A 24,776-nucleotide genomic window follows, 5' to 3' on the forward strand; every position below is an offset into this window, starting at 1 on the left:
GTCGAACGATTCGTTAAACGCTCGGTTCGTTTACAACACTAGTTTTATGTATGCATAATTATTATACTTTTTAAATAATTAAATAACATTTTTACTGTTGATAATAGATAATGAAACTTTTATTTTCCCCATCTCCTAACTAAAAGTATAATAAGGGACCGTTTATTAAATGCTTATTTGGTAAGTGTTTACCGGATAAATTTCCTCATCGGATGAATACAAAAGAGCCAAAAATCTTACTGGGTAAGAGCGAAGAGAAAGATGAAGAGTTTTACTCGGTAAGCGAGAATTATGACTCTTACCCAAGTAAGCGCTTACTTGGTAAATTGTTGGATTCGATATGTTTTGATGCATTAAATCTTACACATCAAAATAAATTATAGTGTTGATACATTCGGTAAACATTTACCGAATATGCATTTGGGTAAAAGGCCCTAAGAAAGTGAAAACTTAATTTTAAAAAATTGACACCTATTTTAAAAAACTATAAGGTTAATCGACCCATGCAACGAGATATATCTTGATTTCAATGTTTCATAATACGAATTTATGTGGTTTTGAGCAAACAATAATATTATAATTTAATTTAGATTTAGATTTAATGACGAAGTAATTTATTTTTGGTTTGATAATATAGTTGTTATAAAGATAATAACTAAGTATTTTGTTATAACTCAATAATTATTTTAATTATATTTTAGATATATTTATAATAAAAAATTTATCCTGCATTTAATTATATTTATCTATATTTAGTTACACGAATTCAAATATAAAGTTTAATAAGTTATACCTATATACAATTTATTTGTAATCTTAAAGTTTAAGTAATATACATCAATGACTAATATTTCATATATAAAATATGGTTTTTAAAAATTGTTGAAAAATATTTTATAATATATCATAAACAAACTAAAATTAGAATACGAAGAATTGGTTTGACACGTAGGAAGTATAATGTTTATTTAATAAAATTAATAATTTATTTAAAAATGACGTCATGCGCATATCCTCACCGACCCGGTTTTGGATACCTTGATATTTAAATCATTGTATCGCACACTTTCGAAGGAAAGCCGACTCGATAACGACTTATCTTTCAATAAAACATTATTTATATATATATATATATATATATATATATATATGATTGGGTTCACATGAGACCTAGGGCATTTCGTAAGACTCATGAGACCAATTTATATTTATTGATCAATTTTATAAGCTAATGATCGTAATTATTAAAAAATCTCGTGACAATTTTATGATTAAGAATGTTAAGATTATAGATTTAATCCAACAGTTAAAGATTGGTCTTACGGGTCTCAAAAAAACTTTGGTCTCATATGATCCCAAGTCTATATATATATATATATATATATATATTATTATTATTATATATATACATATATTTATTATTTTCAAAGTATTATTATATTCATTATATAAATGGTTAATTAAAATATATTAAAAAACTATATGTACTTATTTATTGACTTTTATATAGACATATAATAAAAAATTAAAGTAAATTACATTAATAGTCCTTGAACTTTGTCATGATTAACAAAAATGTCCCTACAGTTCTTTTATTATAGATTAGTCCTCGATGTTTGCAAACATTCTTGGATTTCGTCCCCTAATTAATGGTTTTTATGCTCTTTTGTTAACTTTGGTTAAGTCGAGGGACGTTTTGGTCACATTACATTTACCATTTTGGTCCCTTTTTTCTTCTCTCTCTCTGTCTTACATCGGTTCGTAAGGGGAATGGAGGTTTGCTTATAAGGAATTGGATACCACTTATATCATACGCATTTTAAAACCGTGAGTTCAAAGTAGGTTTGGGATGTTACAACACACACACACACATACACCCCCCCCCCTTTTTTCTATTTGCCCTACGCATGGCAACAGAGCGGGGATGAGGCGGGTTTTGTAATCCCCGACCCTTGTTTGTAGTAATTTTCCCCGACCTTGGTCCCTGGAGGGTATGGGAATTATCATCTCGTCCCCGGTCAAATCTCTAGTAATCCCCGGTAAAACCCCGGTCAATCCCCATAAATAGTATCCTTTAGTTTGATTCTACCGGGGATCCCCGGCTCCGGTTTAAGTAACATCCCCGGGACCCGTTTTAGCAGGGAAAACCGGATTCTCCATCGGGTCGGGGCAGATCACCATCACTAATTTGCCCATTCTCCTCTCATCATGACCATCACTTTTCTTTGGAGCTCCATCTCCAATCATCTTCTCTTGTGAAAAAGCACAATATCTTCTCTAACTAAAGTGTTGCACGAAATCAGACATATATATGATTGTTAAAATTAGAATATGTGAAAGCACACCTTCAAATACACCCCCCCTTCTACAGTTATCGAAATCTAAACCTAAGTACAGAAGTTCCATTTTTATAATCAAAGAATTTCCGTAATTACTTTATCAAAGTTTGATCCTTAATATACATACTGCAATCAAACATAGATTTATGCAATGCTAAACCATACATTAGAAGTTTTGTCGAACACTAAAAACAAACATTCTTAAATTGATGGGATTCATGATCTGTTGCAGGATCCACCAAACAAAGAAGAGGGGGAGCACAAATGTGATGAAGTGGTGGGGAAGGGGTCAACGACGACAATGGTTGGTTTGAAGACAGAAAGGCTGTTGGTCGCCGAAGATGTGGTTGGTGATGCAGTGGATGCCATATGGTCGATACTACACGTGAGTGGGGTGGACTTCCATGCAACGAATTTCCCCCCCCCCCTCTCTCTCTACACATATAATATGATAATCCAATTGTTTTTTAATAGAAAACAATAGGAAAGACTAAGGGCCCGTTTAACAAATGCTTACTTGGGTCAACGCTTACCAAATTATATTACCTTACCAGATGAATATGATGAGGACAAAAAACCTTACCCGATAAGAACGAGACAAGGACCGAGAGTCTTACCCGGTAAGTGAGAGCAATGACTCTTACAGCAATCAGCTCTTACCAGGTAAATTGTTGCATAAAAAGCCATTTTTGTTGACTAAAATCTTACCCGGTAAGTAAATAACAGTATTGAATTTTCTCGGTAAATGCTTACCGGATAAATGTTTGGTAAACGACCCATAAGTTGATTAAAATAACTCTCATTTAACTGAATCTAACAGAAAAACTTAACATTTATTAGTGAGAGAGAAAAAAATCCAAGAAATAACAAATACAAATCTATAATAAAAATATGCTAAGGACCAATTTCGTAAAAAGTAACAAAGTTCAGGGACCAAAAATGTACTGTACTTATAAAATTATAAATATATAACGCGCTCTCTCTCTCTCTCTCTCTCAATCTCGATATGTATTCTCTGTGATTTCATCATTTTCTGATATGTATTTATACGCATCACCGATACCGAGGGAGAAATACAGATACGATTTCCAAATAATCCAATCAACCGCCTAATTTCTTCCCCAATCCTCCCCTTCAATTCTGGTTGCTATCTGCATGATCTGAACTCGATCAAATTTCGCTGTGTTTGATCTCAATTACTGCTTCTTCTTCATCACTTCTGCTGTTGTTTTACTTGTGATTTCTTCTTCTGCTTTCGTTTTTAGCTATTTGTTAATAATGGCGTTATTAGACACGCCTGAGATTGGAGAAACGACTACGACGACGGCGGCCACCATGCGCGGTGAGATAAGAAGGCGGACGAGTGTGAAGGCTGATGCCGGAATCGGCGACGGGTTGTATGATTCTTCGTCGTCTTCGAAAACGAACTCTTCCGATGATGGTGAGAATTTGAATAATGATTTTAATGAGAATGGTAAGGAACAGATCCAAGCTGGTGAGGGAACAATGGAGGAGTCGAAGGGAAACGGTGAAAAGATCGACCAGGGAGGAGTAAAAAAGGGAGGTGAAACGAGTGTGGTGCATTATGCGTATCGGCCTTCTTCTCCAGCTCATCGTAGAATTAAAGAGTCTCCGCTTAGCTCTGACGCCATCTTCAAGCAGGTTCTTGCTTTGCTTTAATTTTACTCATCTGTTTATTTGTTGTTTAGTTGCCAATTACACATATTATGGTAATTCTTTTTTTATATGATGTAATATAATGTATGTTGTGTTTCTAATAGAGTAAACAACTTCTTCTAAATTTTGAATAATCATTGTGTTCATCAATAGTCAATTCTGGATATGAGGGTCAAATGTTACTTGCCGTATAAAGGCAGCCTGATTAAAATTGACAGCTGCTACGGGAGTGTTGCGTGACAAGAAAGTTCTGTTAAAGCTGAAGGGCAAATTCTGTAGGGTAGCCATTAGAATAAATATGTTGTACGGCGCGGGGTGTTCGACCATAAAAGAGAGCACATGAGAGGAATATAGAGGTGGCTGAGATGAGGATGCTTAGATTGACTTATGGAAGGACCATGCTAGATAGGATGCCAAGTGAGGTTTTTCAAGCTGAGGTGGGAGTAGCACCTATCACGGATAAGATGAGAGAGGTGAGATTGTTGTGCTCTGGGCACACTAGTAGGAGATAGATGTCTGCACCAAGGAGGAGGACGAGAAGTGTTAGGGTCACGGGTGAAAAGAGGGGCAGGCTGAGGAGGTGGTGCACGGAGCAACTGGAGAATGGACATGACGATGTTAGCCGTTACAGAAGACTTGACCTCAGATAGATGTTTGTGGCGCTAGTCTAGGGTAGCAGATTGTGTTTAAGGACTTGTGGTTTTGGTCGGGGGTAGGAGGGAGGTAGCACAGCTCTAGGAGGGTCAACTGTCTTTAGCTGGCTCAGTGATTCCTTTCTTTTTAGTATGCTTTTAATGTTCTTGCTTTGCTTTTTAATCTTATTAGTATTTATATTTGTTCTTGTTAGTTTTTTCCCAACTCCCCTAGACTCCTTATTCTTTCTTTTATTTTGTTTTGCTTTCCTTTCTTTTAATTTTTGGGTTTTCATGGAAGCTGTCTATCTATTCTTGGGGTGAAGGTAAGCCATGCGTACAGCCTACCCTACCCAGACCCTACTTCGTGTGGGCTTACCAAGTTCATTTAGTTTGGTTTGGTTTAGTTTGAGAGTAAGGATTTGTGTATGAATAAGAACCAAAAAGAGTGGAGAAATGTTGGCATAGAGTGCTTGGTGGTAAGTCATTTTTCATGTTTTTTATGCATGTTAAGATGATACTCTAGTTCGGTAGGTTGAATATGATACACATAGTCAATTAGTTTAGACAAAGAAACGATGGTGAAGAAATCATGAATTGCTCTCCTCCACCTATTTTGCCTAAGCTTAAGTTCTTACTAATATAGTAGTACTGAAATCAGTTATTATCCTTCACCACTTTGTCTAGGAATTTTTTTAGGATACTACTAATTCTCTCCTGTTGATATGATTATATCTGATTCATGTTAGTGCCTCAAAAAGCTTACCTTGGAGATGATGTAGTACTTGTAAATTAGAATATCCAATTAACCTCAAATAATCATGTTGTTATGCTTCCTCAGCCAATGCTTTATTGCAAACTCTATCTTGGACTTCTAACACTGTGAAGAAAAACAACGGCACACTATATGAAGGGGAACTTTCTGAAGTTGCTTTAAGAGCATCTACAACAGATTCTCCAAAATGGAGAATTTGGGGATTTTTGCTCCCAACAGATTCTCCAAAACCTTCTCCAAAATGGGGAAAGTAGGAGAGAGAAGATGAAACTCTCCAAAAATAATTACTTAGGAAAGAGAAATAATTTTTTATTCTTCCTACCAATGGGAATTCTTGAAATTAAATGTTTAGAAGAGAGAAATAATAATTTGTGAATTGTATTGAATATTTTAATAATCTAATTAATATTGTGATCTTCAAAATGGAGAAGCTGTTAGAGATGATAGTAATTTCATTTTAGAAATTTTAACTTTTGATTCTCCATTTTGGAGAATCTACTGGCGATGCTCTATATATAGAAATTTTAGAATTATGAAGAGATGTAGCGGACTTTTGCTAAGAGACGAGTCTATGTTTACCCTTCCATCTCAAAACCTTTGGAAGTCGGTAAAGTGGCATGCTATTTGGATGTTCCAAAATGAGAGTTTTCTACTTGGGTATGTCCATTATGTTGTTTACAAGAAAACAATCAGGCTAGACTTGACAGACATCCTTTTGCTTTTTGAGTGTGATTTTAGAACATTCTTGAGCTGTCTATTGATGCTATTCAGTGAATATAGGGCATCTCTTTCATGTTACATGCTGTTAATCATCTATAATGTGTTTGTATGCAAGTCATTTAAGGGGTTTAAGAATATACATTCTGGGGTATCATTACTTATGCTTGTATTAGTTATCTGAAGAACATACATATGAAATGTGCTGATTAAGAATTATAGTCTCATGGATTTAGTCTCTTTAACAAGTCATTTATAACGCAACATATTGTCTTCTGGCACAATTCCAGAGTATAGATTATGTCCCATGTAGTTGTTTTATTCTGTGCATTCGTCTCTTTTTTTCATTATTTTGTTATTTTCATTTTTTTGTATTATTTAAGACATAAGTCGAAGGGCTAATTAGAAACCTCTGGCAGAGTCATGCAGGCCTCTTTAACCTTTGCATAGTGGTGCTTGTTGCAGTAAATGGTAGACTCATCATTGAGAATCTGATGAAGGTAAGCCCTATGTCGGTCTCCTCACAATCTTTGCCATTTATATTAGTCTTCCAGTGTTGTCCAACTGCCTTGAGTATACACACAGCCTTCTATATCCATGTTGCTGGAGCAGTGTGATTTTTGTATCATCTTATATGCTTCCATGGATCGTTTATATTGCTGCTGATAACATAACCCGAACTACTTTTGCAGTATGGATTATTGATCAATTCCAATTTTTGGTTTAGTTCTAGATCATTGAGAGATTGGCCACTTCTGATGTGCTGGTAATGTTCTTGCAATCTTTCTTTTTGAGTATGTCTTATAAATTTCGTTCCATATTAGAAATAGTTACTCTATTTCAGTAAAAAACTACTGCATTTTTATTTTTGTGATATATAGTGGCAGTTTCTAATTGGTATGAACATGCCATTTTTTGATTTCTTCTACAGCCTCTCTCTTCTGATCTTCCCGCTTGCTGCCTACATTGTTGAGAAATTGGCATGGCAAAAACGTATATCCGACCCTGTATGTGAATTAATCTGAACTGCTAGTAGGCTAAAACAGTGTTGATGTATGGAAATTTTTTGACATCACGGCTTGGGAAATGTTTAATCTGATCTACTCTTGTAGGTTGTGATCACTCTCCATTTTACAATAACTACAACTGCAATTCTGTATCCAGTTTTCATGATTCTCAGGTTAGTTTGTTTATGCTCTTAATGCTTGTGGAAGTACATTTCTGCTTATTGCCAAGCTATTTGAAGTCTAGTCACAGTTAACCTTATTTTTGTTATTAGTGTTGGATCGTTTGAAAAGATTGAATATGAAACCGATGTATAGCTCGTCTACCATTTTTATGATATGAATTTATGCTGCAATATGCTATCTCTGAGTGCTGGTACAATTATCCATGATAATACTGGTGTTTTCTGTAAACCAAACCATTGATGTTGTTTAGCAGTGTTTTCAGATTGGACATGCTCAAACGTTTTTTAACATTCAAGTAAAAAGTATATCTGGCTTTTTGTCTTCTTAAGAGAAAGTACCAAGGGAATCGACTTTGAAAAGCCTATTAGACATTTTTTGTCTCAAGTCTGTCCACTACAGAGGCTTAATTATGGCCCTTTGTGTTTTAGAACTAATTCAGGATTATGAGTTGATCTATGTTCTAGGTTATTTTTTTCTGTTTGTTGAATAGGAATAATACAGTTGGCAGTACATAAAGAGAATCAATTGCTTGATAAGGATTAATGACACTGAACTTGTTGATATGAAACTCCACAATTAGTTTAGACTCACTTTTGCAAGACATGAACCATTCTCATGTGATTCTTTAAGTTATGCAGGTTTGATTCAGTCGTTCTATCAGGTGTCTCATTGATGCTGTGTGCTTGCGTTAATTGGTTAAAGTTGGTGTCGTTTGTGCATACAAATTATGACATGCGGTCGCTTTTGAACTCAACTGATAAGGTAAATTAGGGGTCATTTTGGTTTTTATTGCAAAGGAACATATGTTTACTGCAACTTTGTCCAGATTTGCTATTATTTGAGATCTCCCCTTCAGCCTTTCCCCTGCCCCAATGCCTAACTCCCCTGAAAAAGAAGAGAATAAATTCTTATCTGAAATGCTCACCTTCATTGTATTATATGGAAAAGTTCCTCAAACACTTGCACATATTATGCTGTTAGGGAGAAGCGGAGTCTAGATCTTCAAATATGGAGTGTTTCTATGACGTCAACTTCAATAGCTTGGCTTATTTCATGGTTGCTCCTACGCTATGTTACCAGGTACCAAAAGCTCCAAGCTTCATTACTCTACAATTGGTTAATACTTCCTATCAGATGGATAAATGTATCAGGAATTTTTGAAACTATGTAATGGTGTACATTCTGAATGTATAAACTTTGTGAAAAACCTTGATTGAGCTATTTCATGCAAATATGGTTCATGCTGGGGTAGTGTGATTGGGTAGGTGTACAGATCCTGCGATGGGCAAAACTAAGAACTAATGGTTATTCTCTCTTTGTGGGACTTGGATCTTTGCAATACATTAGGATATAGAAAAACAGAAACAAATGTTCATGTTACATAGAATGCAGTTTGATTCTGTTGTAACACTGTATTACTCATGCAGCAGGGACATGTTTTGGTTTGGTCCTCTCAAGATTAAAAAATTCAGAGTATCTGTGTTAACCTGCAATACTATTGTGGCACATGAAACTATTCAAGTTAATGGGTAAAGAAGCTAAGTTCCACGATAGTATGTTTATTCCTTTAAACGCAATGTGCTACCTTCTACATGTGCTTCAGACGTTAAAAACTGTTATATGAAGCTGCTTTCTGTTGCTAAGCATACTGCTAATCTTGGTGTAAAGCTTTTGTCTACTGTCAAAATTTCAAATTTACTGATTTCTTGTTTTGAGTTTTCACAGCGTCTCCATATCTTTTGTCTTTAATCTGTCCCTGACCTGTGTGGTAACTTTTCTTTTTCTTTCTGGCGTGATGAATAAAATTCTTATTCTTGTTTTTGCTATATCACCCTCTATGCTACCTGAAGGGTTAATGATGAAATTTCCTTTATTATCATCATATTGAGGCATTTTTACTTGTAGATAAGCTATCCTCGCACTGCATTTATTCGAAAGGGTTGGGTGTTACGGCAACTGATCAAGCTAGTAATATTTACAGGGTTCATGGGATTTATCATAGAACAAGTAAGTTCTCTCGAAAGTTACAATTTTTTGAACGTGCTCTTTTTTGCTCTCCGCTTTGTGCATTTCAATTTGTATCCTAACATGGCATGCTTTATTTGCAGTATATCAATCCGATTGTAAAAAACTCGCGACATCCATTGAAAGGAGATATTTTATATGCGATTGAGAGGGTTTTAAAGCTTTCAGTTCCAAATTTGTACGTTTGGCTCTGTATGTTCTACTGCTTTTTTCACCTTTGGTAAGTCTTCACTGCTTTACTTGAATCTTGATGATGGCTTGCTTTTGCTTGACAACCAGCTTCTGTCGTTTCTCATGTTTTCTTTAACAAAAATCGGCAAATGTAAGCAAGAGCCCTTCACTCTGGAATAATGTTCTCCTTTCCTCTTCCGATAGGGAGGAGAGGGGACCTATGACCTTGGGCACGAGAGGAAAAAGTACCTTTATAAGTAGCCTATCGCATTGGTCAAAATTCTTTTATGTTTTCTCTTCTATGCAATATAAGGTTTGTGGAGAGAGAATGTAGTCGATAGTGTTGTATAATGTCTAAAAGTCATTAGCGGTGTCCTTGTATATGATTGTGATAAAGGAAGTAGTTAAAGCTGCAGTAGGTGTCTCTCAAAATGACAGTTGTATGAGGTGACAAACAATCGTAATGAGAGGAAATTGACACTAAATAAAGCTGTTATTTTCAACCTTTTCTATTTAAGCATACATCCCTTTACCTCTGTCAAACTCCCTCTTAACTTCCAAATCTGAAAATTTGAATAAAAAATTCAGAAGCTGATGGTAGTAACATGAATGATAAGATAAAAGAGGCATTAGACAATTTGTCACCTTCTATGGTTAAGCTGCTAAAGCTAAGGGGCTGTTTACTAAACGCTTACCCTGCTTACTGGTTCATTTACCTTACCGGATGAACATGTCAAGGGCTGAGAATCTTACCCGGTAAGAGCAATGATAGGGATGGAGAGTCTTACCTGGTAAGTGAGGGTGACGACTCTTACCAAGTGTTTACTGGGTAAATTGTTGCATTAAGATACAATTTTGATGGACTACAATCGTACCCGATAAAGTAAGTTAGAGTGTTGGATTTTACCGGTAAGCGCTTACCAGGTAAGCGTTTGGGTAAACGTCCCCTAAGTTTGGTAAATACTTCTACTTTGGGATGGCCTTCTGAAATTTCACATGTTTTTTTGCCGGTGGCAATGTAATTATCTTACAATTGGCGGTATACAAATCGGCCTCGGCATTGTTCATGTTTTTTATTGATTATGGAGTGAAAGTAAGGGGCCGTTTGGTTTACGGAATTCGAAGGAATTTGGAGGAATTGGAATGACAAATTCCAATTCCTTTGTTTGGTTCACTTCTTGAAATGGATGGAATCCTTTAAATTCCAATGGTGAGGGCAAGGGGTGGGACGTGACAGTGATAATATCCTGTGGAGGTAGTAGAGTTCTAAGAATATTGCATGATTGCAAGTATATTTGAAACAATTTAAATCCGATATGTTGGTGTGTTAGTTATCGATTGATCTTAGCAGTACAAGTTTATTCTCCTTCAGGTCAACAGTTGCTTCAGATGTCTTTTACTTATATGGGAAGACAATTAACATAATCCTCTGCTTATTTCTTTTTCTGATCAAGCTTCTAAATGCTCGTGCATAATTTGGATGTTCTTGTCATATCATTCTAGTTATACTTTTTGCAGCATCATGTAGTCATCTTTTTTACATGCGTTACTTCCTTATAGGTTAAATATACTTGCCGAGCTTCTTCGTTTTGGGGATCGTGAGTTTTATAAAGATTGGTGGAATGCTCAAACTGTTGAAGAGGTGAGGTCTATTTACTATTATTATTTGTTATATCCTAATATTATTTTCTTGTATTGCTGCAATTAGTTGCTGATTTTGCTTTCCTTTCATACTTTCGCTGTGGGTGCTGCTCTAGTATTGGAGACTATGGAATATGGTAAGTCCAGAGTCACGACTATTTTGCGTCATTTATAGTTTTTATGTTCTTCCTTTTGCTGCTGTAATATTACGGCCCCTATTCTACTCTGTGTGTGTGTATATATATTTAGTGGTGGGTAAAAACGAGAACACTACCATTTTATGAAAACGCGATAACTCCCACATCAAATATGATGTGATAATACACGTGAGGGACCTGTTTTTTTTGAAGTGGTGTCTCTGATTTAGTATCAAGTGTGATGGACTACAATATCTGATGTGACATGGGTGTTCTCACATTTTCATAAAATGACGGTGTTCTCGTTTGAACTCACTCATATAAATTTATGGTTCGGTTACTGCAATTTTTTCTTTGTAGAATGGTTATTGCATATGCTAGTTTGCGCAATTGACGTGAAGTTCTCTGTAGTGTAATCCATCATGTCATGAAAGACATCAATGGTTAATCCTAATATATCTGTTTCATTTTTTGAAGCCGGTTCATAAATGGATTGTACGGCATCTCTATTTTCCATGCTTGCGTAATGGGATACCTAAGGTAATGAGATTGGTTTTTTCCGGTTGTTTTGCTCTCTTTTTTCTTACTGTTTTAAGGGTCTATATAGTCGGACATTATTGTCTTTTTGCCTTTTCCTTGTATCTCACAATTCAAGTTGGTGTGCAAATAAATAATAGACCATATTTTCATTCCCTTGCTCTTTTTTTTTTCTTCCAAAATACTCCGCCTTCCCAAAATAGATGTCCACAATGAAAAATGCACAGTTATAGAAATTTGTAATTATTACACTTTTTAATCAACTAAATGACAATTTTACCTTAATAATGAGATTGTTTTCCCCTTGTTTTTGCTCTCTTTTTCTCACTATTTTAAGGGTCTATAAAATTGGACATTATTATCTTTGTGCCTTTTCCTGTTGCCTCACAATTCAAGTAGGTATCCAAATAAATAATAGATCATATTTCTATTTCTTGCTCTTTTTCCTTTCAAAATACTCACGACATCCCAAAATAAATGTTCACAGTGAAAAATGCACATCGTTTTAGAAATATGTAATTATTACACTTTTAATCAACTAAATGACAATTTTACCCTTAACAATGAGATTGGGTTTTCTCCGTTGTTTTTGCATTTTTTTCCTACTGTTTTAAGGGTCTATATAATCGGACATAATTGTCTTTGTGCCTTTCCTATTACCTCACTATTGAAGTAGGTATCCAACTAAATAATAGATCATATTTCCATCTCTTGCTCTCTTATATTTCCTTTCAAAATATGAATAAACTAAATGACTTTTTTACCCTTAATGATAGAGGCAATAATGATTTTCTTCACCTCATGATTAAGGGTAGAATTGGAAAGTAAGTTACTTTTGAAAGTGGACACTTATTCTGGGAGAACCTAAAGATAGAAAAGTGGACATTTATTTTGGGACAGAGCGAGCATTTTTTTTAATCATTTTTAACAGATTAGAAGCTGCTATGTTGATGTCTCAAAGGATACTTAAACTAACAGCCCATTGATACCACTGGGCCAAATTGCACTTAGTACACATACAATTTCTGATTCTGCATTGTGATACCATGTTATGCAACATACATCAAGCCAGAGGCTGATTTGCTGTTTCCATTTCTGGTTGCTTGAAGTCGATATCTAATTTTATTTGCTGTTTCAATCTTTGGTTGTTGCAAATCGATACTTGCATCATAATTTGCTTGAAAAATATAGTTTCCATTTACTATCCCCAACTGATGTTTGCATTTTCTGTAAATGATCGATTTTGTCGCACTTGGATTCAGGGTGCTGCCATCTTGGTTGCGTTCTTCATGTCTGCTGTGTTCCATGAGGTATATTGCTCTCTTTAGTTACAGAACATCTAAACAATGAACTGCACCAAATATTGATTGTGTTTGTATTTTCTTAAGCTTTGTATTGCTGTTCCCTGCCACATTTTCAAATTTTGGGCCTTCATCGGTATCATGTTTCAGGTAACGTTCTTTCTTCCCATTCTTTTTTCTTCATGCATCTTTTTATGGCATGGTAACCTTTTACCAACCTAACGACACTTGCATATGTGGATCAGGTCCCGCTGGTCATACTCACGAATTACTTGCAGCGCAAGTTCCAAAACTCGATGGTATCTCATTATTTTTATATCCCATCTCATTCTCCTTGAATCTTTAATCTTTGTATAGATTAAAAATGACCATTTCTTCTCTAAAAATCTCGAGGGGAAAGAAAGGAAATAGTTGAGAAAATATAATTTATGTTTCCTCCCAAATATGGGAAGAAAGGAGGGAAAGAAAATTTGAAAGGAATCTCTGATCTTTATGACAAAAATAACCTAATATGACCTTGTTACAAGGAAGAGTGAGGATAACACATATAAAGGGTATATTTGTAAAAGTGACATCTTCCCTTTCATTTTTCTTCTGTTCAAGAACATGAAAATTTGTTTCCTTTCCTTCCCTTTCAAGAACAGATAAAAAACTTTTCTTTCCTCTCTGTTTCTTTCCTTTCCAATTTTACCCTTCTCCTTTCTTTTGTTCTCTTCCCAAACTTGAGTGGCTGCTTGGTTTATGGGAGGAATGAAAATGAAATGACATGAATGAATTTCATTCCCCTCGGTTTAACCTGAAATAAAAATTTAGGCTTTTGGGGGATGTACTCGTTATGTTATATAAAACCAAGCGGTTTCTTTTATCTCCAATCCCGTTACTTACTGCTTAATATCTCTAACCAAACAGAAAATTCTCATTTTAGGTGGGAAATATGATTTTCTGGTGCTTCTTTAGCATCCTTGGTCAACCCATGTGTGTATTACTCTACTACCATGATGTGATGAATCAAAAGGTGAAAAACAATTAAAAAGAAGAAAAAACAGAACACCTTCCGAACGGTTATTGCCAGAGGTTCTTCAGCAAAGTTCCACATCGATGCTCTGCTCCAGGTTACATCATAAATTCTCTCTCTCATATGAAATCATGCCCTTTTACCAGAGGCCTTTACAGAAGCAAACACATTTTAGTGCTTAAAACACAATTTTGTACAAGAGTGTGTGTGTGTGATGCAAGAACATCATTGCATGTGTGATTTTGAATCTCTCAAGTGTTGGTCTCAAAGGTGTCACTAGTAGTAATGCCTTTTCTTTTTGCCAATTAAGTGTAAAATGTTATTTAGGCTTACATGTGTAAATTATCTCCTCTAGGATCAATAGATCATCTTCCTATGCTATGTTTTCAAGCTTTTACGATGGTGTTTCTGTGTGTGCATTCATGCTTATGGTTCTTGGGATATTTGGTATGCGGACGGGGCTGAATGGGTGATGGGTGAGAGAACCGTGGAAGATTTTAGGGGTTTAATTTGACATGAGTAGTTTAATAATCAGATTTGTCCGTCTCCGTAGTTTAATAAGTTTGATGAGACTTGCAGCTTATTCGGTCGGTTATACATAACTGTTTGGTAGTGGTTTTATGATATAGAAAATGACTTAGTAGTTTTTTAGGGGGAGCTTTATGCGAAAAGCCCATTTTTTTTAGAAACTGCCTCTTCCAATTAAAAACACACTCATTTCATCTATTAAAAACCATCTTAAATAAAAAACCTTATCAATCTATTCAGTCAATTTAATCCCAGAAGACAGATTAATCCTGATGAATAGTTTTATCCATACGTCACTTAATGAAAAACCAACCAAACATTCCCTATTGTCATATCTTGTACTGTACTACTATTCCGCATATGTTAGCAAAGACTAGCCGATTTCTGTGGTCCTGTGGGTTGGTTTTATGTGGTTCATAACTGTGGACTAAACTGGGGTTGGGCTACATGAAAACCAAGAATCTGGAGGAAAAAACTGAAAGCAACAAGTGGATCGAACGATGCTGAGTTGATTGTGTTTGGATCTGAAAACCGAATGATTTATGGTTCGGTTCATTGGAACCAACTCATGCATCCTATGCTCTGCTATATCGCGCTTGTGGATGGAATGGACCTTGCCTTTTACATATGTTTTTTTGCAAATAGATTAGGACTGTTTACCAAATGCTTACCGACAAAATGGGGTAACATTCTTTGCCATCAAAATGGATTGTTGGTAAGTGTTTATAACGTAGTAAATGCCTACCAGATAAGAGTAATCACCCTCACTGGGTAAGGCTCTCGATTCTTGTCTTTTATCTTACCGGACAAGGTTTTTGGTTCTTGTTACATTCAGTCAGTAAGGTAATTGAATCGGTAAGTATTTACAGGTAAATGCTCAGTAAACGATCCAATACAATGTGGTACCATATGCCATCATGCATTATGTACTTTCAGGGTGTGTGGTGCACTAAGGGTACTTGATGGATTAGAGTCAGTTATCGGGTGAAATAACTGTCAAAGTTCTAGGTTTTAGTTTGACAACGGTCAGTTTAGCAATTTATTAATCTTGTCTTATTTTCTTGATTTTTGTTCCGACCTATTTTGTCAGGACAAGAAAATGCACCTTTGTCCCGTTCGGGTACTGTTACGATCCAGTCTAATATTGTGCCAAACGCGTGCCGATAAATTTGAAAATAGATGAACGATTTATTTACGATTCGAGGTAAATGCAATTTTTATAAATGGAACTTCTAATATTGCATTTGAAATATGAAATCATGAAAAAGGTTAGTATATTAGTGGAGCTTATAAATGAATCTAGGATGCTTTGACTTTGATGTTTACGAAACATTTGTCTGGATAAGCGTTTATTAAATCACATTATCTTATGTAATAAATATGGTAAGGACTAAGAACTTACCTGGTAAGAGTGAGACAATGATCAAAAGTTTTATCCAGTAAATGAGGGGGACGACTATTATCATGTTAAGCGTTTACCGAGTAAATTATTACATACGATGTCATTTTAGTGGACTAAAATTTTATCTGATAAATAAATGATAGTATTAAAATTTATTCAATAAATATTAGTAAACAAACCTTTAAATATAAAAAAAAGAATGTCATTTTGGTTTCTAGGATCTGACAGAATTTGAATTTAAATTCAGTTTCAAAAGAAAGGTGCACAAAAATATTATTTATTAAAATAAAAATAATATTTATTAAAATGTTTAATTGAAAAAAATACTATTTTTCAATTTTAAACATCTAATTTTAATAGGAAAAGTTTAAAAAAATCCAATAGACTTTAGTGTTTGGAATGATTAAGTCATTCGACAATTTTTTGAAACAAATAAGTCGTTGGACATTCTAAAACGTGTTAAATAACTTCTTGGACAATTTAAAACATGTTAAATAATTCATTGGACAATTTTTTGGAACAAATAAGTCATTGGACAATCCAAAACATGTTAAATAACTCCTTGAACTTTTTTAATAACTTGTTGGATACATTTTTATGACTTGTACAACTAGTTAATGTGATAAAATAGTAAAAAAAGTCTCCAAAAAAACCTAATGAACATTCATATTTTGAACGATTAAGTCCTTAAACATTTTTTGAACCAAAAAGTATTTAGATCTATAAAATTAAACAAATATAACAAAAAGTACTTACATTTACAAAAAAAATAATTACATTTAAAAAAGATTTTTGATAAAATATTTAGTCAGTGGTTTTCAAACTAAAAAAATAAAAAAAATGTAATTATTTTTAAATTTTTTTTATTTTTTTTAGTTTGAAAAATCATTAACAGAATATATTTAATTTTAATTAAATAAATTTTATCAAAAATCTCTTTTAAAATGTAACTATTTTTTTGTAAATGTAAGTATTTTTTTGTTATATTTGTTTAATTTTATAGATCTAAAATACTTTTTGGTTCAAAAATTATTTAGGGACTTTTGGGGTTTTTTTCGGACTTTTTTTCACTAATTTACCACTTTAACTAGTTGTACAAGTCATAAGAATGTATCCAACGGCTTTTAGAAAAGTCCAAGGAGTTATTTAATATGTTTTGGATTGTCCAAGGACTTATTTGTTCCAAAAATTATCTAATGAGTTATTTAACATGTTTTAAATTGTCCAAGGATTTATTTGTTCCAAAAAATTGTCCAAGAAGTTATTTAACATGTTTTGGAATGTCCAAGAACTTATTTGTTCCAAAAAATTGTTCAATGACTTAATCATTCCAAACACTAAAGTCCATTGGTTTTTTAGACTTTTCCCAATTTTAATAGGGAAAATTGCACAAAAATTGAATCAATTTTCACCTGATTCCTATTTTGGGGAATCAACTTTCAAAATCGTCAGTTTGGGAAACCAACTTTCACCTGATTCCTATTTTGGGAAACCAATTTTCATCTGATTCATATTTTGGGGAATCAACTTTCAAAATCGTCATTTTGGGGAACCAACTTGCACCTGATTCCTCATTTTGCGGAACCAACTTGCAAAATAGTTATAGAAAAATAACTAAAATTCGTTTTTTTTCAAAAATTAATGCTCTATTTTTCATTTCAAATCTTTTTTTTTTAAATTCACATATCAAATTGAAGATTTTTTCGAAAAAAATCCAAATTACTACGATAAAAATTGTTTTTTACTAATGCAATAAAAAATCAATTTAATAGAAAATAAATTAATTGATGCAATAAAAAATAAATATTAAATATCACATTAAAGATTTTTATATCTAACCAATCTGTGTCAATATTAAAGTTTAAATCAAATTTGACAAATCCAACCAAAAGTTTGATAGAGACCCTTAAATTATCTGTTACATGTTCAACAGATCAACCAGACCCTTAAATAAACAAAAAGTTTGATAGAGACCCCTAAATAACGATTTTAAAAGTTGGTTCCCCAAAATAGGAATTAGGTGAAAGTTGGTTCCATTTTGGTGTAATTTTCCCATTTTTCTATAATTATTTTGCAAGTTGGTTCCCCAAAATAGGAATCAGATGCAAGTTGGTTCCCTAAAATGACGATTTTGAAAGTTGGTTCCTCAAAATAGGAATCAGGTGAAAGTTGGTTTCCTAAAATGATGATTTTGAAAGTTGGTTCCCCAAAATGACGATTTTGAAAGTTGGTTCCCCAAAATAGGAATCAGGTAAAAGTTGGTTCCGCAAAATGACGATTTTAAAAGTTGATTCCCCAAAATAGGAATCAGGTGAAAGTTGGTTCCATTTTGATGCAATTTTCCCATTTTAATATAGCATTCTTTAAAACATGTAACTTAGCATGAACATACATCTCAATATATCATGTAACAACTCATGCTACATATAAAAATAATACATGAAACTCAAGTTTTAAAGTCTTAGAATCTCGATCATATCGTTTGATTATAAAAAAAACAAATATATGGATTTTTTTTAAACAATGGTGCCATTTGACAAGAACAAATGACACTAATAGGATTCGAACTTGAGTCTGAGTGGAATAAAAGTCTTGCAGACTTACTATACTAAATAAAACTTGTTTTCTTTGTAGTTTCAAAATACATACGATGACATACAACAAATTAATACGGTTGCACCTTTCATGGACCTAAGTTTTTTTTTTTTTACTCTTCAATGGAAGAATAATACGGTGGCGCATCACTATAGGTCCGTACCTGATGACAAGACCATACAACCTCGCTACCTACACCGACATAATCCTACACATGAAACTTTAAGTCGATTAGACTTTAAACATGCCTCAAAGCATTCCAAATTTACCACTGATTTCGAAATCCTTACATATTATCCCATCTTTGTCCATTTGTCACAAATGTTAAATTGATATCCTAAATTCGATTTATATCTATTTAAAATCTATATATGAATCCATCTCTTAAAATTATCCAAATCTTACTCACTTAGGGGCCGTTTACTCAAATGCTTACCCAGTAAGTACTTACCGGTAGGAGTCAACACTATAATTTATTTTTCTAAGTAAAATTATACTGCATCAAAATGATATAGTATGCAACAATTTATCCGGAAAGCACTTACCCGAGTAAGAGTCGTCACTTTCACTTACTGGGTAAGACTCTCCATCCTTTCACCGTTCTAACCGGGTAAGATTCTAAACCTTTACCATGTTCATCCGGTAAAGAAAATTACCCGATAAACACTTACTGAATAAGCGTTTAGTAAACGACCCCTTAATTAACTTAACCAAAGTTGATTATATAACAAGTAGATTGATCCCATATAGCTCAAAGAACGATATTTAAATGGTTAATGTTTGCCTAGCAATTAAAATGAGGACTTAATTGTAGAAAAACAAACCTCGGGGACTGGAATTGATATACTCCCAAACTTCTATCAATATTAAACCACGTGGATCCCAAAACGCATCACCCGACTCGCACCTCATGACCCAAAGGTATAAAATCCCAGTCTCACCCGCTATCGAATCATTTCTCCCAATCGACCTCCGGCGACGACCACGGCGACGCTCTCACGTTCCTAACTCCGGCATCGACGATGCTCTTCACGTTCTAAACTCCGGCTATGGTGCACTCCATCCTCCTTCGATCGCCCGTTCTACCTCCGACTATTGAAACAGTTGTCCCAGATTTATACAGTTCAACATGCGAACCCATCTTAATAAAGACCTATCTAATTTCTTTCAAAATAAAAAAATGACTATTTAGTTCTTATTTCCTGACTTCAAGACCTAGCCATACAAAGATGGATGTCGTTAGAGAGAGATATCAGGTACGCCAAATCACTTTTCCGTTAAGACAAACACATTAAGAACATATCGAAGAGATCCCAAATCATTCCGTCTATTGTGTCCTTATTGTCGTTCTTCAAATATTGCATTACAAATCGGCTCATTAGGCCATAATGTGTCACATGCTTAACATGACGTCTACCATATCACGCACAGTTGTTGCAGAGAACCTTTTAAAACACTGGAATTTAGTAATAACTTAAGAACCAAAAACTATTAAAATTAAGAAGAAAAAGGGAACATAGGTGATAAGCAGATACAAAACAAAATACAACCATCACAACCACAAGGGTGGTGTCTGATTGGTTTGATCTTGACTCCAAATGTCAAAAGTACTAGGAGGTCCCAGGTTCAAATCCAAGGAAGAATAAAAATCCCCTTGTAACCAAGAAGATTCAAATGTGGTAATTCCGGACTATCTGCAAAGCAGGTGGTCGTCCTGGGATTAGTCGGTTCGCATAACGAGTTGGATATCCAGGTTAATAAATAAAAATAATACAACTATCACTTCATAAAGTACAAATCAAATCACTATAGCATCAAGGATTTACCACTTTATAAAAGAAACAAGTGATGAACTTCTAGTGATATTATGTCAAATTGTTCTAAAATTTAAGCAGAAAGACCAAAGCCTCGGAATCTAAGACAAACAGGTCTCGAAAACCGACAGTTCGGAAGTTCACGGTTTATTTTCTTGATCCACGGAGTCGTTACCAGCTTTAGTTGATTGCTCAGGCATCATAACACGGCCACTCAAGGGGTCAACTGGTCGTGTGTCACGAGGCCCACCTTTCCGCCCCATTGCCACCATGGGTGGTGGCGGCAGCAACCCTGCTCTGAATAGAAGGCGTTGAACAGGATCCGATGGTTGTGCACCAACTGATAGCCAGTATCTGCAGAACTCGAGAGGTTTGAGTAATCAAAACCAAACTAAACAGACCCGATAAATCTCACTTAAAAGTAGGGCCCCGTAGGGGGCATAATTGACTTCTTTTTTTCATCAACTATAAACGTTATTGCCCCCACGGCGATGAAGAGATTAGTACAAATTTGATGAAAAGAGGCGGAGTAGAGATAAAGTTGGAAACAAATGAAATCCATGGGATTCGGATTTGAAATGACATCCATCTCCAAGAGATTACTAATTCCGTCGGTTAACGGATTTCCTTGAAATCCCGGGACTTCAAATCCGAACTTCCCTTCAAACCAAACATAGGATTGGAATGGAATTCAATTCCAAATCCTACCGAACCCCGCAAACCAAACAGACCCTTTGCGTTTCTTCAACTATAGTTAAGTAATCAGAATGATTAAGAGACTCTCATGATATAGTTCAAAATGAAATATACTTGTTTGATAACTGTTTACAATGAAATTAGGGCGCTAAATGGTTAAGGGAAGCCTAGGATACAAAATCATTCAAAGAGTTTTGGAACCATTAAGAGGCAGACTCTTTTTTTTGCCAAACAAGATTCACCTCTTAACGATTCAGAGCCTACCTCTTAATGGAACTATTAAGAGGTAAACAAACAACCCTAACAGAACAGTTCAATCAACTAAATTGTGGATAGTGTTAATTGATACATCATCACATGATAACCAAAATCAATAGAATAAATGGTTTACCAGACAACTTACTTCACTCGTTCGAAATTAAGACCCATTCGTTTACCGCCATCTTGACCTGCATTAACCAACAATTAGCAACCCATGTATCTTAGTGGGTAACAATCTAATTTGAACTATTAAAGAACTTGATCCTGATCATTAAGGGAAAATTGCACCAAAATGGAACCAACTTTCACCTGATTCCTATTTTGGGGAACCAACTTTCAAAATCGTAATCTAGAGGTCTCTATCAAACTTTTTGTTTACTTAAGGGTCTGGTTGACCTGTTAATGCTGATATCATCCAGATTTTTTGTCAACTAAGATATTCCACGTCATATTAATTTTTTATTTTAAAACTAATATTTCACGTCATATTTAAAATTGCAAAATAATTATAGAAAAATAACTAAAATTCGTTTTTTTCAAAAATTAATGCAATAAAATCTAATTTTCATTTCAAATCTCGTTTTTTTTAAATTCAGATATCAAATTGAAGATTTTTTCAAAAAAAATCCAAATTACCACAATAAAAATTGTTTCTTACTAATGCAATAAAAAGTCAATTTAATAGAAAAAAAAGTAATTGATGCAATAAAAAATAAATATTAGATATCACATTCAAGATTTTTATATCTAACCAATCTGTATCAATATTAAAGTTTAAATCAAATTTGGCAAATCAAACCAAAAGTTTGATAGAGACCCTTAAATTACCTGTTCAACAGATCAACCAGACCCTTAAATAAACAAAAAGTTTGATAGAGACCCCTAAATGACGATTTTGAAAGTTGGTTCCCCAAAATAGGAATCAGGTGAAAGTTGGTTCCATTTTGATGCAATTTTCCCGATCATTAATTAGACAGATAGCTGACAATTTACACTCTTCTTTCAATTATAGAACAAAAAGCTCATCAATCAAAGTGATTCTAAGCTTTTTTTAATGTGTGGATTCATGAAAAACAGAAGTAAAGCATTAGCTTCTCAAAGATCAACTAAGGGGCTGTTTACCAAACGCTTACCCGAGTAAGCGCTTACCAAGTAACATTACCTCACCGGATGAATATAGTAAGGACCAAGAATCTTATCCGGTAAGAGCGAGACAAGGATCAAAAGTCTTGCCCGGTAAGTGAGGGCGACGACTCTTACCACGGTAAGCGCTTACCGGGTAAATTGTTGTATCCTATGTCGTTTTGGTGGACTAAAATCTTACACGGTAAGTACATAATAATGTTAAATTTTACCGGTAAGCACTTACCGGATAAGTGTTTGACAAACGGCCCCTAAGCTTAGTGAAGGCTCCAATTATACCACAATTCATTTGTTCATATTCTATTTACTTCCTTCACTGTTCATTCTAGCCATGAAAGGATGAGTTGGAGCAACAAAGGTATACATCATATCAAATGGCTAATATGAAAACTACAACGAAAATGAAGAAACGTGTTAAAGTTACACGGCTGCACTAAATGCTTGCTATAAAGGGCGGTATTAACCACAAGGGTGGTGCCTGATTGGTTTGAGCTTGGCTCCAAAGTTCAAAAGTACCAAGAGGTCCCAGGTTCAAATCCAAGGAGGAATAAAAATCCCCTTGTGCCCACGGAGGTTCAAATGTGGTGACTCCGGGATATCTGCAAAGCAGATGGTCGCCTTGGGATTAGTCGGCTCGCATAGCGGGTTGGATATCCAGGTTAATAAAAAAAAGGGCGGTATTTGGATCATATGCAACTTATGAGTTCTTTTAATCATATTGATTATTGAATACCACTCTTCATATCCATAAACCTTTGTGCTGATTTATATCCACTGATTAAATTCAAATCCAAGTAGATTAAGCTTTCCAAATCCAAAACCTATGAAACCGGTGAAATCATCCAAACCAATTTATGCTATCTTCTTTCTTGTTCATCGCTCAACGACGTTGCAAAATCATCACTGGAGTTGTATGCTCCTTTTGGTTTAAGATCCTATGCAACAAGATTAACAATATTTAACCACAAGGGTGGTGCCTGATTGATTTAAGCTTGGCTCCAAAGGTCAAAAGTGTCTGGAGGTCCAGGGTTCAAATCCAAGAAGGAACAAAAATCCCCTAGTGGCCATGGAGGTTCAAATGCGCCGACTCTGGGCTACCTGCAATGCAAAGCAAAGCAGGTGGTCGCCCGGGATTAGTCGGCTCGCATAGCGGGTTGGATATCCAGGTTAATCAAAAAAAAATATCATTGGAACAACAAATATTGTTAATCTTGTTATATAGGATCTTAAACCAAAAGAAGCATACAACTCCGGTGATGACTTTCCAACAACTTCATTGGGCGATGAACAAGAAAGAAGATAGCATAAATTGGTTTGGATGAGTTCACCGGTTTCATAGATTTAGGTTAAGGGACTAAATCCATAACCAAATGAATTAGTGTGATAACAGAATGAATCATATCAAGGATGAGCAAACAATAGGCTATAAAACAACTCGATGTTCTAATTCCTCATGTTTCCATCAAATCACAACTCCAAATCAACCACTAATCGAACATAATCCTGATAAAAAAACCCAAAATTCATCCCAAATCTCAAAAACCTTCTAATCTACCAACCATTTCTTACAATTTCACTCATTTCACATCTCCTTTTCCCCCCAATTGGTATCTCTTTATAATCGGTTTCAATCAACCCCCCAAAATCAAGAAATGTCGTGTTGGAAGACACATAATCATTCTGATCAAACCCTAATTTCTTTCAAGTTGGGATTAATCAATATTTATCAGAAAATATACAAATCAAGTAAGAAATGAAGAACCTGGCAAAGGATTATAGTAGCCCAAAACTTCGATATGCTTTCCGTCTCTCGGAGATCTGCTATCGGCGGCCATAACTCTGTAAAACGGCCGGTTCCGGCATCCCAACCTCGCCAATCTCAGCCTCACCACCATTTCTTCTTCCCGTGAACTTTCCGTCTGTGAGAAAAAAAAAGCAAAATAGGGTTTTGGGTTTAGAGAGATTTGGCTTTACATACCCCCACACCCTTTTGATATGGATTAATGACATAAACTACACCAAAGTTTCACTTATTACACTTTGCTCCCCTGTTAGTTTTCTTTTCGGAAACGTCTTACTACCCGTTTGAATCTTTTACGTACGACCCGAAAAAGCACATCCGAGTCGACGAATCTTTTCTAGTACCCCGAGATTAAGTCATGTAAGACTTCCCTTCTGGT

The 24,776-nt window shown here is 34.8% G+C and overlaps 2 protein-coding genes across 3 annotated transcripts; one reads left to right on the plus strand and one right to left on the minus strand.

Moving 5' to 3' along the window:
- The first annotated feature begins 3,387 nt into the window (after positions 1-3,387).
- On the plus strand, positions 3,388-14,552 carry LOC112516398 (diacylglycerol O-acyltransferase 1A). 2 transcript variants are annotated; one of them, XM_025123413.1, is made up of 17 exons: positions 3,395-3,482; positions 3,605-4,001; positions 6,560-6,640; positions 6,833-6,906; positions 7,072-7,147; positions 7,253-7,320; positions 7,969-8,092; positions 8,312-8,410; positions 9,236-9,337; positions 9,439-9,575; positions 11,087-11,168; positions 11,284-11,304; positions 11,782-11,844; positions 13,104-13,151; positions 13,230-13,292; positions 13,388-13,441; positions 14,068-14,552. In XM_025123413.1, the coding sequence occupies exons 2-17, from the start codon at positions 3,618-3,620 to the stop codon at positions 14,170-14,172; spliced, it is 1,581 nt and encodes a 526-aa protein (XP_024979181.1). In that variant the 5' UTR covers positions 3,395-3,482; positions 3,605-3,617; the 3' UTR covers positions 14,173-14,552. The 2 variants fall into 2 exon arrangements, with proteins under 2 accessions (XP_024979182.1, XP_024979181.1); XM_025123414.1 differs by lacking the exon at positions 13,230-13,292 and having other exon boundaries at positions 3,388-4,001.
- Positions 14,553-20,438: 5,886 nt separating this feature from the next.
- LOC112516991 (30S ribosomal protein S16-2, chloroplastic/mitochondrial) lies at positions 20,439-24,513 on the minus strand. The gene is made up of 3 exons (XM_025124271.1): positions 24,359-24,513; positions 21,596-21,641; positions 20,439-20,850 (listed from the first exon to the last, which is right to left on the minus strand). The coding sequence occupies exons 1-3, from the start codon at positions 24,489-24,491 to the stop codon at positions 20,637-20,639; spliced, it is 393 nt and encodes a 130-aa protein (XP_024980039.1). The 5' UTR covers positions 24,492-24,513; the 3' UTR covers positions 20,439-20,636.
- Between the last annotated feature and the right edge of the window lie 263 nt (positions 24,514-24,776).

The sequence above is a fragment of the Cynara cardunculus genome (genome assembly GCF_001531365.2).
Source record: "Cynara cardunculus var. scolymus isolate 2C chromosome LG 8, CcrdV1, whole genome shotgun sequence".
Taxonomy (NCBI): domain Eukaryota; kingdom Viridiplantae; phylum Streptophyta; class Magnoliopsida; order Asterales; family Asteraceae; genus Cynara; species Cynara cardunculus.